The sequence below is a fragment of the Eublepharis macularius genome, chromosome 6, assembly GCF_028583425.1.
Source record: "Eublepharis macularius isolate TG4126 chromosome 6, MPM_Emac_v1.0, whole genome shotgun sequence".
In the NCBI taxonomy this organism is placed as follows: domain Eukaryota; kingdom Metazoa; phylum Chordata; class Lepidosauria; order Squamata; family Eublepharidae; genus Eublepharis; species Eublepharis macularius.
In genome coordinates this window covers 14279787-14292443 of record NC_072795.1, presented here as the reverse complement: position 1 = coordinate 14292443, position 12657 = coordinate 14279787, and the positions used below count along the sequence as shown (strand labels likewise).

Here is a 12657-nt window from a genome sequence, read left to right as displayed (position 1 = left end):
ACAGATAAGATCATTTTGTCACCTTGGATTATCAACAAATTTCTCTATCAACACAGCATCATCATTGAAAGACTTCTTTGCTTCTCTTCGGGCTGATTCTAATTGCTCCTGAAACTCTTTTTCTGAGAAAGCGATTCTCATGCCCTAAGAAGGAACACAGACACATTGTCAGAAAGACAAGGAAGTGTTACTGAAAAAAAAAAGCAATAGCATCACTCACATCCAGTACCGTTAACAGCATGAAGAACAGACCTTCTGGATTAGACCAGTGGTTCATCAAGTCCAGCATTCTGTCTCACGCAGTGGCCTATCAGTGGGCATGGAGGGCCAACAACAGGGCATAGAGGATGAGGCCTTCTACTGAAGTTGCCTCCTGGAACTGGTATTCAGAGGTTAATTGCCTCTGAATGTGAAAGTTCCCTTTAGTCACCATGGCTAGTCACCACTGTTGGACGTATCCTCCATGAACCTGTCTAATCTCCTTTTAAAGTTTAATGTCCATGTTACCTGGATAGATCACCTGAGCATTTTACTAACTTTAAATCAGTCACTACTGTGCAAGTACAAACCACATAGAAAGTATGGTAGGCATCCCTGAGTACTTGACATGGTTGCATCGAAGAAAGAAAGGTCATTTCTATAAACGTAATAGGGCTGCATTATAACCGAATGGCACTTTATAAAAGGAACAAGACTGTGTGTACGTATTATCTGTTTGTTGTATGTGTTTTCCTGCGTTCTTTTCTAGTTGTGTAATTCCATGTTCTCCATAGTCCAAAACAATGTGAAAAGTATTAAGACTTTTGTAATCCTGGTCCTATCTCACAGCTTATTAGATGTTTTATCCAATTGGTTGCATTGACTTAAACCATGTAATGCCACCTTGAGTTTTATTGAGAAAGGCAGACTATAAATAAATTAATAATGTGGCCACTGCAATCTCATGCTGCCCCACTAGATGTCATGCTCTTATCAATTAGTTTGGGAGGCGAACTAAGTGAAAGCTTCGTGAAAGGACATACTTCACTTTTGCAGTCCTGATCCTAGAAAATGGGGAAAATCTGCAGAAAACTTAAATATTATTGAAAATAACTACAGTAAGAAACCATGGTACCAGAGGTCACGCTGGCACAGCAATAGGTATGTGACATTCTAAGCATCTCTTTCCTAGAGCAGCAGATCTTTTGGTTGCTCTATCGCTACAGGAAAGCTTAACATAGAATGAGGAGTGTGTTCCTGTGTCCCTTACCTTTCCTCCACCACCGCGAACGGCTTTGATCATGACTGGATACCCTATTCTTCTGGCATGCTCCTTCAAGCAACCGTCGGACTGATCTTCCCCGTGGTAACCTTCCACAACAGGGACCCCAGCAGCAGACATTATGGCCTTGGAAGTGCTTCAAAAGAAGGTGATACGATGCTCAGTGGCACTGACAGAGTGGACGCTTCTTACCGTGGAGTTCAAGCTCTGTGAAGATTTGCTTCATTCCCACCCAATCGAGGACTGCCGTGGAAACCACTTCCCCATGCCATGTGACGCAGGCTGGGAAGTTCTGATTGGCCAACTACAGCCCTCCCCCCAATATGTGCAACATAAAACATAAAGCTGAATGGGTTTTGTAGTTTAATTTTCTTCCCCCATAGCTAGTCTAGCTTTTAAAGTGCCTTATGATTTGACAAAGATTAATACTGTGATGCTCGATTTTCTTGCCTCTCCCATACGGATTCTTGCAACCCCAAATTCAGAAAGCAGGAAAGTAATTCACTCTGTTGCCCTATTAGCCTCAACCTATCATCCCTGATTCAAGCCTCACTCTATAGCATCCTGTTCAGCTTCTTCCTGACTGTGCCCATCTCTTCAGAAGGTCCCATCTGCATGTTACCTCCAGACCTACAAAATATGTGCAGGTGTAGCTGGTCGAAGAACCACCTTTTCCCATATGAATCTCCCACAGATCTGCAGCAAAAATTCAAAGACATCATTTTTTGTGATCTCACCTACTGAGGTAAGGGGGCTAGTTGTGAAGGGTGGGACATTGTCTGTTGTGGTGCCATGTGTGTAGATCTGGCACGTTCTATTTTGAACTTCAGCCACTGGAGTAATCAACTTATTTACTTCATTTATACTCTGTCTTTCTCCTTAATGGGGACCCAAAGTGGCTCACATTGTTTCCACTGCACCATTTTATCCTCACAACAACTCTGAGAGGTAGGTTGAGAGTCTGTGACTGGCCCAAGGTCATCCAGAAAACTTCCACAGCAGAGCTGTGATCCAAACTTGGCTATCCCAGATCTTAGTGAGACATCCTAACCACCAGCTCAAATTTTTTTATTGTTTGGGAGATTTGGTGAATGATACGCTGTTCTTCTCCTCCCACCCCCACCTTCTGATAGTGATTGTGGTGGTTTATTGCTTTTCAATTGTTGCTTGTTGTCATTTTACTGATATTATGCAGTGCATCTTACTGACTGTTTCATCACATTTGTGCAGTTATTTCAACCCAACTCAGGAATTCTCTTATTGCAAGGAAGCACAAAAAAATTCTAAGTAAATAAAATGTATGCATATAAAAAGGGGGGAGCGCGAAGCCACATTCAGATACAAACAGGGCTTTTTCCAGCAGGAACCCGGTGGAACGGAGTTCCGGAACCTCTTGAAAATGGTCACATGGCTGGTGGCCCCGCCCCTGATCTCCAGACAGAGGGGAGTTGAGATTGCCCTCCGCGCCACTCAGGGGGTGGGGCCACCAGCTGTCTGGAGATCAGGGGCGGGGACACCAGCCATGTGACCATTTTCTCCAAGGGCAACCCACTGAGTTCCACCACCTCTTTTCCCAGAAAAAAGCCCTGGATACAAACATATTAACAGTCCCAGTAAACTGCCCCATATTAAGAGATTTAGCCATGAGGCAAAACTCAGTACCTCTTAATGCCCATATCTCTAATGGCAGATGAAGGAGGGCCTATAAAGATGATTCCTTCTCGACTGCAGAGTTCTGCAAATTCTGTGTTTTCAGACAGGAAGCCATAGCCCGGATGAATAGCCTGGAACAGGAAGTACCAATGACATATTGGATGAGACTTGCCTATTGCACGGCGCCCCACATGGGGCTGCCAACGGAGACTGTTCACGTGCAGGACTTGATCCATATATAGTAACTTTTCAATGAACCACGTTACACTGGATCCCTGCTGCCTTCTAAGAGAGCCACTATGGACTTGAATGTGGAATACATGGTTTTGTTAAGGGCTTGCAGCATACGATGCCTCACACAAATTTCTCTAATATCTACTGATTTATTTGCTAGCATCCTGAACCTATGTATTTATTTGATTTGTGTCCCATTTGTGTCTCATTTGTAAAATGCATGATATGCCATTAATAAGAATTTTTAAAAATATATACTTTTCAATTTAAAAAAAATCCATTAAAAATCAATGGACCTGTGGGAAGGGATGTGGGCAGAGTGAACAGACTGAAAAAAGGGAATTCTAAACACTCAGAAAAAAGCATAAAAAATCTTTAAAACGAAGTGTTTCAGAAAGGTGCTTTGGTAAATGTAGAGATTTTGGTAAGAGACTACTGGATTATACTAATGGGTATATTATTGGTTGCTGTAAGTATAATCCTAGTATGTAATTTCTACATCATTTAGTGGGTCAAGTTAATACTTGAGCTTTGTTTCAGTTCTAATTTCAGATTTCTGCTCATTTTCAGATTTCTGTAACCAAGCCCTATTGTACTGTTACTGTACTGTACTGTACTGTTTGTTGGATGCCGAATCCTGTTTGATTGTATTTGACTTAAACTGTGCAATCTGCATGAGTCTCAGCGAGAAAGGCAGACCATAAATAGCTGAAATAAAAAAGAAAAAGAAAACTCCCCATAAAACTCCCAGACACGAAGAACATTTACAGTCCAATCCTAAACAAAGTTGCACCCCTCTAAGTCCCTTGACTTCAATCCTGTTTAGGACTGCACTGTTAGTTCCGCTGAACAAGGGAGGAGTCGAGAAACGGAAATGACACCTCTGAGCAAAACCAGCTATGATGGGTATTGTTGTTGTTGTTGCTGTTTTTATTTACTTAGACTTATATTCCACTCGCCCCACAAGCAGGCTCAGAGCAGACTACAACCATAACAAAAAATAAAAACATGGTAACATAAACAATATAAAAACATCAATATACAATTTGTTAAAAACAGCAGCACACATATTGCACAATCCTCCAGCATCAACAAACCTGTGGGGCAGGATGGCCAGTTGATAATAAGTAGCAGAACCAGAGGGGCATACACCCCGCCCCCATGGCAGGAGGCTGGTTGGATGGCTCGCCCGCTTCAACCACCATATGCCTAGGCAGAACATCTCTGTCTTACAGGCCAGGTGGAAAGGTAACAAATCCTGCTGAGCCCAAGTCTCCACTGGGTTGGTACCAGGACGGAGAAAGCCCTGGTCCAGCATGCCTGCCTCCAACTCCTGGCTACTTGTCACAGGGCACTAACACATGGGGTTATTTTGAGGCACGAAGGGCTTCGCTGGTCAACAGAAACTTCAGGCTTTCCATCTAGTTGACATTTATTTAAAAATATACAAGCAGGGCTCATTTGGAGGCGGAAAGCGCAGGAACGGTGTTCCAGTAGATCTGAAAAGAGGTCACGTGGGTTTTGGCCCCGCCCACGTGATTCCTTTTCCTCCGAGTGCAAGCCAAGTGGGGCTGGGCTCCAAAGGAATGCAAGCTGCTTGGAATCCATGCTGCTTTATTTTCATTTGTGACTTGTGAGAGAGAGTGTGTGGGTGCAAGCAGGGCTGGCTCTCCAGAGGAGGGTAAGCTGCTTTGAGTTCATTCTGCTTTAAGGAAATAGCTGGAGATTTTTGCAGAAAGGGGCCTGAGGGGTGGATGTTGCCTTCTGACACACTTCTGGTGATGTCAGGGGGTGTGGCATATGCTAATGGGATATGCTAATGAGTTATGCTAATGAGTTCCTGCAGTTCTTTTTCTAGGAAATGACCCCTGTATACAAGCATACCAAGGGTAGGTAGGAAACAGAATCAGCATCTGTACCTGTGCAGCTGACTTTTTGGCCACCTGCATTATCTTCTCCATGGCCAAGTAGCTCTGCTGAGAAGGTGCAGGGCCAATGGCATGTGCTTCATCTGCCTGCAGTGAAACAAAAAGGCATATTTACGCTTCATGGGAAACAATGCAAAATGAAGAACAGACTAACTGTTCATTGCAAAATATTTATTTATTTACGTCATTTATAGTCTGCCTTTCTCACTGAGACCCAAGGCAGACTTCACAGTTAGTATAGTCAGTTTCAAGGGAATTTCAATAAACAATGCAACAGGGTATATAAATGCAAAACTTGCAAGATTTAAAACCAGCAGAAATCCAATCCAAAAATTACTAAAAGGGTCAAACTGGTTGCACTCATAGGCTTGGATCCTATGAATGAGACCCATGCGGGCTGGTCTCTGCTGTGAAGCACTCTTCCTCTAGCACTTCCATTTGCACAAGGTCCCACTGAAAACCACTGATCTCGCACAAACAGCCATTTTGGTGGAAGAGGAAGTTCCGCTGCAGAGATTATTCCGTGAGCCCAGAACTCATTCATAGGATCCAAGCTAACGCACTTTGGGATTTTCTGTAAGCCACTCGGGAGTCCCTTTGTGGAGACGAGTAGCACAGAGCTTTCCAAATAAACACAGCAGAACATGGTAGGGCCAAAATTTACAATTTGACACAATTTCACTGAGTTCAGTGGGTCCCAATGACGCATGCGCAGGATTAAAGCCTTCCACAAAAATGCGCAAACTTCGCAGATCAAGAAAAAAAGAAACCTAAATCAGTTGTACAATTAAGAATAAATCTACATATTGGTTTCCCAACATCTGCAAAGTACTGGAACAAAGCACTGTAGAATCTGAGCAATACTGAAACATTCGTTTCAAGACACAAATCTTAGTTGCATCCGTCGCTGCAACCCTTTTCTCTGTTTCTTCACAGTTCCACTGTTCCTTCCTTAAAATGCATCATCGTTTACAAAAAATCAAAACTAAGCCTGCCACTTCTGTGAAACAGAAAATTAACCCAAGAACAACTCCATCTAAATCTGTGCAGCAATGCCACCGTTTCGTTTAGTTTCACAGCCGTTTCTCAAAACTAGCCATGAAAAGGTTGGACTGAGATGTTTTACCATTGCAACATGCATCGCGTTCCTGTCTGCATCGCTGTAAACTGCCACAGATTTCACCCCCAGCTTCCTGGCAGTCCGCATAACCCTGCATGCAATTTCACCACGATTTGCAATAAGGATCTTCTCAATTGTGCTTTGTCCTGGTTTAAAAAAAAAAGATAGGAAACATAACTTTGAAAAGAAACAGGCCATTATTTTTCCTGCTAATATCTCCTAGATTAGAATGTCAAGGCAGAACGTTATTAGATTATTCTAATCTGGCTTCCAAATAGCAAACAAAAGGGATTGGCATGTGATGTTTGAGCTCTCTGATTACAACGTCAGTCATGTTATTCAGTTAGGGTTGCCAACCTCCAGGTAGGGCCTGCAGAGCTCCTGGAATTACAACTGATCTCCAAACAACAGAGATCAGCTCCCCTGGGGGAAATGGCAGCGTCTGAGGGTGAACTTCATGGCATTATACCCCACTGAGGTCCTTCCTTGTCCAAAACCTGCCCTTTCCAGGCTCAGCTCCCAAACCTCCAGGAATTTCTCAACCCAGAGTTGGCAACCCTATACTTGACCCCTATAAGAGGGGACAATATGTTGTGAGGGAAGGGGGGGATAAACTCTCCCATGCACACATATACCATTTTCCCTATTGAAAATTGATTCCCTGGACTAAATTCCAATAGAGCAAAAAGATTGGCACGATACACAATAGAGCTGCCCTTGAGCGCCTTTTTAAAAACAATTTTTAACCAGGGGAACAACACGTAGGAAGAGTTTACAAGCACACACACAGCTGCTTTTTTAAGGGTCAAGTGACATGCTTCACGGTCTAAATCACAGAACTTCCGTGTCACATGCGCCTTATTTTTGCTTGAAAGTTTGTTGATCACTGTGGGTAGATTGGCAGGGTGTTTTTTTTTTAAGAGAGCTGAAGGAGGCTAGAAAAGATCACTACTTGAAGCAATTACACTCGCTGGTTTTTTGCCACTACTGAACTGGTTTCTATATTTTTCAAATCCTTGCAAAACTCGTTCAACCAGAAGTGTAGTGGAAAATAAGAAATGTGTTTGTAAACCATCTCCCAAATCCTTTCAACCATGTTAATATCCATCCTGAAACTTCCACTCTTTCTCTCTGGCTACCAGAGGTGGGAAACAAATGCAGGAAGCATCAGGGTTCCTCCTGCTCAATGCCGGGGAGGGAAAGAACAGGCTTTAAGCCACTCCCGCTGAATGCCTGGCACGTGCCTGGCTGCAATGCTGGCAGCAGGCTGGCACAGCATGGTTGCTACTGCCTTGTTAGTGCTCAGGGAGAAATCGCCACTCAGTGCAATGTGATGGCAAAGAGCAGCAAGGCACCAATATATGTCCAAAAACTATGCCCAGTTATGCTGAACTGATGTGACAGTTCGTTTCACCTCGCTTTTATGTCTCTTTCAGGTCTCTGGAATGGACTGAGGAACCCTGAACATAAAAGTATTTCATAGAAGGGCTGGAAAACTCTAGGGAATACCTGGGAAATTTGCAACAGTTTTCTGTTTCCAGTTCTAGGGAGGGGGAATTTCGATAGTAAATGACTTAATTTTAAAAAGAAGTTCTCTCGTATTTCCTAATCCTGCAAGATTCTCGCATGTGGGATTCTACTTAGCCACAGGCAATTTGAGTGCTAATAGCCATTCTATAAAAAACTAGCTTGATACTCATGCTTCGCTACAGTATTTAACGACTTTAAGTCCAGTTATAATACTTACAGGTATGTAACATTTTTTGGTTACCCTAGTGAACTTTTAGGGGAAGACTGGGAGGTGCATTCTACCTCAGGACACATTCAATGACTTCCAATAGCAACTACATACTGTTTAGAATGGGGGGGGGAGCAAGGACCAATCAGGCTGCATATGCAAATGATCTCTGTGTTCCAACTCTCTCTGGGTGGGATGAGGTGTGGAATGCTGTGAGCCCCAATCAGCCCACATATGCAAATGACCTTGAAAGGTTGGCCCAATCAGGGAAGAGTGGCTGAGCTGGCAGTGGGCGGAGCACAAGCAGGCAGCAGCCTTCCAGCCACACAGGGAAATTGTATCCCTTTGGGAAAACACATTTGACCCCTTTTTACCCCTTCTGGGGGGCAAATTTCTTAAAATCCCTTCTTAGTAGGTGTTTACTTCATGAAAGGAATGTTCTCCCTAAATTTCATGGTCCAGGGATTCGGGCTGGGCGTTGATGAGTCAGTCAGGAACTTGTCTTTATATATATAGAAACAGGTGCATTTCCCTTTTAAAGATTAATTTAATTAACTTCATTTATACCTCCCCAAAGGGGGATTCAATGGGGACTCCCCAATGGAGACTCAAACTGGCTTACGCCATTCTCTTCCATTTTATTCTCACACCAATTCTGTGAAGTAGGTTAGGCTGAAAATGTGTGACTGGCCCACAGTTACCTAGCAAGCTTTCATGGGCGAGTGGGTATTCGAAACTGGGTTTCCTAGATCCTAGTCCTACCACTATATCATGCCAGTATTCTAAAAAATATTAAAAGTGTTGGAAACAAGCTTCCTGGGAAGAAAACAATTCAAACAAATTACCTGTTGCAGAAGTGAATTTCGTAGCTCTTGGTGTCCAAATCCATTTTCTGTGTTGGAGACAAACAGCAAAATACACAGAAGCATTAAGAACTGATGCCACCAAGCGATTTTGCATTCCTAAACTGGCAGTTGTTAATTGTTTTATAACATTTAATTAATTATTCAATTATACAGAGACTGGAAATAATATCAAGGAGGCAAGGCTAGAAAAAAATCAAGGAATCTCAGAGTTTGATGCAATGTCTAATAAAGTCAGTCCCTCCTGCATTCCAGGTAATGCATTATAAGGTGAAATAAATGTTTTTTAAAACTGGAGATGCATTTAGATGTAACACAACTGCAGTAATTTTACACCAGGCTATTGAAATAGTTGCAGCTGCTACAGATGATGATCAAAATTAACCTTTGTTTTAGGCTGAGAGGCTATATGATGCTGTTTTTAGGCAGTTTCAAGATCGTTTAACGGTTTTAATGCTGTCATTTTTATCTTGCTCAGCGGCCATTTTCTAGTTTTCTTCTATAGTTTTGTTGAATTGGTGTTTTTACTGTTTCTGTATAGTAAGCTGGCACAAAGATATGGAGAGACAAAATATAAGCGTTTTAAATAAGTCCAAAAAACAGTGAGAAAACAATTGCCCAATTCTTGCTTTGGGCATCTGCTCTACTTTGCTGTTTCCCTCGAACCCAGCAAGAAGGCACCAATGTTGCCTTTGTTCAAAGGCTTCCTAGATCCAAGGGAAGAGGAGGTGAAACCTCCTATTGAATTGTTTATTGAATGTCCCAGCCAGTGTTTGTATTGACTTAACTATTTGCCTTGAGTCTCAGTGAGAAAGGCAGACTATCAATCAATCAATCAATCAATGTGCACAAGACTGCACCATTAATGTGCAAATTAGATATGCTTCAGCCATGCTACCTTGGCCTTTTCCCGTTGTGTTTGTTTGTTTGTTTTTGTTTGTTTGTTTGTGTTTGTTGGACTTCTATCCCACCCTCCCCACAAGTGGACCCCAGACGTGTTATCACACACACACACACAATGATAAGCTAGTGTTGTTTAGTGGTTAGAGCAACCACAGCTGGCATCAGCATACTGAGGTAGGGCTTGTGGCGGGGCCTACTGCCACTGACCCTACCCATTCCTCTCTCCTGCCACCCATTCTCCTTCTATTTATTTACTTGCTAAAATGTTTTTAGCCCACCTTTCCTTTTGGTTCAAGGCTGCTTACAGTTTGCTTGAAGCACTCAGCTACCCATGCTCCCAGCCACCCAGCATCATTAGGGAAAGGCACGCGAGCGATGCACTGCGGTGGCAGAGGCAGCAGCACTCGTAGCTGCATGCACCATCCAGTTCTGCCATGAAAAGTATGTCCAAGTGGCACAAGCAACTGAGCATGAGAGGTGGGAGGGCTTGTGAGCAGGAGAAAGATGCATAAACAAGCAGATGGGGGTGAAAAGGAAGGCATGAGGAGGGATTAATGGTGCGCAGACAGGAGCCCCTCAAAACCTGAAACCACTCAGCCACATGTGTGCTAGAACTCAGAGACTCTAATCAAGATGCATTGCATATTTACATCCTGAGGAGTTAGCCGTGTTAGTCTGTAGTAGCAAAATCAAAAAGAGTCCAGTAGCACCTTTAAGACTAACCAATTTTATTTTATTGTAGCATAAGCTTTCGAGAATCAAGTTCTCTTCATCAGATGCCTGATCCGACTCTCTTCTTTGCTTCACCCTGCCCACCTCCTGACTGGGATATAAAGAGTCAGGGATCTCCATTCCTACTTGTATCTGATGAAGGAAGCTTTGACTCTCAAAAGCTTATACCCTGAAAATCTTGCGTCTCTAAGGTGCCTCTGGACTAAAATCCTGTTGTTCTACTGCAGACCGACCACAACTACCCACCTGAAACTCACTGGATACTCTTGAGCCACTATCACTCACTTAGCCTTACCAACCTCACAGGGTTGTTGTAAGGCTAAACAGGGAAGGAAGAAATGCAACACAACCCTGCGTTCCTGGGAGGCAGACAAGCTAAAACAAGCTAGATGGGAGCCACTGCCAGATTTTCATGAAAAAGATGCACTTCATCCACTATCTGATGATGGGAGCTTTGAGTTTTGAAAGCTTGCACCCTGGAAATCTTATTGGTCTTTAAGATGCCACTGGACTCGAATCCTGTTGTTTGACTGCAGACTGACATGGTCACCAACCTGAAACACTATTATACTGGATTTGTTTATTTACTTCATCTATACCCAACCTTTCTTCCCTGTAAGGATTCACAGCAGTGTAAACTGTTCTCCTCTCCTCTATTTTATCCTCACAACAACCCTGTAAGGTATATTAGGCTGAGTGTGTGTGAAGTATGTTAGGCTGAGTTGGTGTCTGGCCCAAGGTCACCTGGCAAGCTTATATCCTGAAAATCTTGCTGATCTCTAAAATGCCACCGGACTCAAATCCTGCTGTTCTACTGCAGACCGACACAGCTACCTACCTAAAACTATCTTCATGCGCTATAACTGTCTCCTGCACTCTATCCATTTCCCTGGAGAATATAATTCCACAGAATTCATTTTCCAAAGCAGCCGCTTTCTCCAGGATAGTAAAGAGTCCAGTAGCACCTTTAAGACTAACCAACTTATTTGGAGCATAGCTTTCGAGAACTACAGCTCTATGTACAGCTCTCTTCCTCAGATGCAATCTGACGAAGAGAGCTCTGGTTCTCAAAAGCTTATGCTCCAAATAAGTTGGTTAGTCTTAAAGGTGCTACTGGACTCTTTACTATTTTGCAACTACAGACGAACATGGCTGACTCCTCTGGGTCGTTTTCTCCAGGGGAACTGGAAACCGGTTGTAATTCCAGGGGATCCCGGCCCCAGCTGGAGGTTGGCAACCAACGCTAATTACCTATCCTCACCCTTCTGAGAGAAAAAACGGATAAAAATCTTGGAGGTAAAGTGGGGGCCACCTGAAAATAATGAGCGATATGATGGCCGAGAACGATCAGGCAAGTTTTGTTCCTTCTCCGTCTCCTCTAACAACAAACCTGTGAGGTAGGCTAGGCTGCCCCCCACCCCAAGCGACGGAGACCTGCTCGGAGGCTGCTTGGCCGCGGCTCTGAGGGAAGCCTCCTCCTCCTCCCCCCTTTCCCGCAGAGAAAGGGGAGCGGGCCGCAGCCGGGCCTCCCCGCCAGCGGGACTCTGAGGCGGCTTCAGGCCTCCCCGCGCCTCCCCTCAGCGCCTCCCCTGTCCGCGGCCCAGCCGCACTCACGGGCCTTGCAGTCCCCACAGGGCCCGGCGCCGCCACTCAGCCGCTCGGATGAAGCCCGTGGCCGCCATAGCCGCGCTGGAGCTGGGAGGCGGCGGCGAGAGAGGCTGGGCCGCGGCGCCTGGGCCTATCAGGAGGGCCTACGGAGAGGCTGGGCCGCTGAGGAGAAGGCGGAGGCCCCGGCGGCGCTGGAAGCCAGTCCGTGCTTGCCTGGGAGGGGACCCCGCTGGACGCCGCGGAGTTTATTCTCCCCTCCCTGGCTGCGTTGCGAGAAGGCACTTTCCTGGGAGCAAGCTCCATTGAATAACATGCGGCTTACTTCCGAGTAGACCTTCTTAGGGGCTTCCCCACACTTCTCGACTGTTAGGTGTTTTTATTTGGTTTCAGCTGGGTAGGCGTATTGGACTGTAGAAGAGCAAGAGTCGGGGCCAGTAACACCTTAAGGACCAGCTGGATTTCCAGGATAGCTGGCGAAGGGAGCGCAGACTCGAAAGCTCGCACCCTGGAAATCTAGTTGTTGGTCTTTAAGGTGTTGCTAGACCCGAATCTAGCTCTTCCTTTATTTAAATACCTTTGCAAAATATAGATCCAGAAGAGTTAGCTGTGTTAGTCTG

The 12657-nt window shown here is 44.5% G+C and overlaps 1 protein-coding gene across 1 annotated transcript in view; it reads right to left on the bottom strand.

Moving 5' to 3' along the window:
- MCCC1 (methylcrotonyl-CoA carboxylase subunit 1) overlaps positions 1-12132 on the bottom strand; it is a 33234-nt gene extending 21102 nt beyond the window's left edge. The window contains exons 1-7 of the mRNA XM_054982654.1: positions 12047-12132; positions 8780-8826; positions 6203-6342; positions 5068-5163; positions 2924-3045; positions 1250-1397; positions 23-144 (exon numbers count right to left, since the gene is read on the bottom strand). Coding sequence (XP_054838629.1) covers positions 23-144; positions 1250-1397; positions 2924-3045; positions 5068-5163; positions 6203-6342; positions 8780-8826; positions 12047-12114 — 743 coding nt within the window. The 5' untranslated portion in view covers positions 12115-12132. The remainder of the gene's footprint in view (positions 1-22; positions 145-1249; positions 1398-2923; positions 3046-5067; positions 5164-6202; positions 6343-8779; positions 8827-12046) is intronic.
- Positions 12133-12657: the final 525 nt, after the last annotated feature.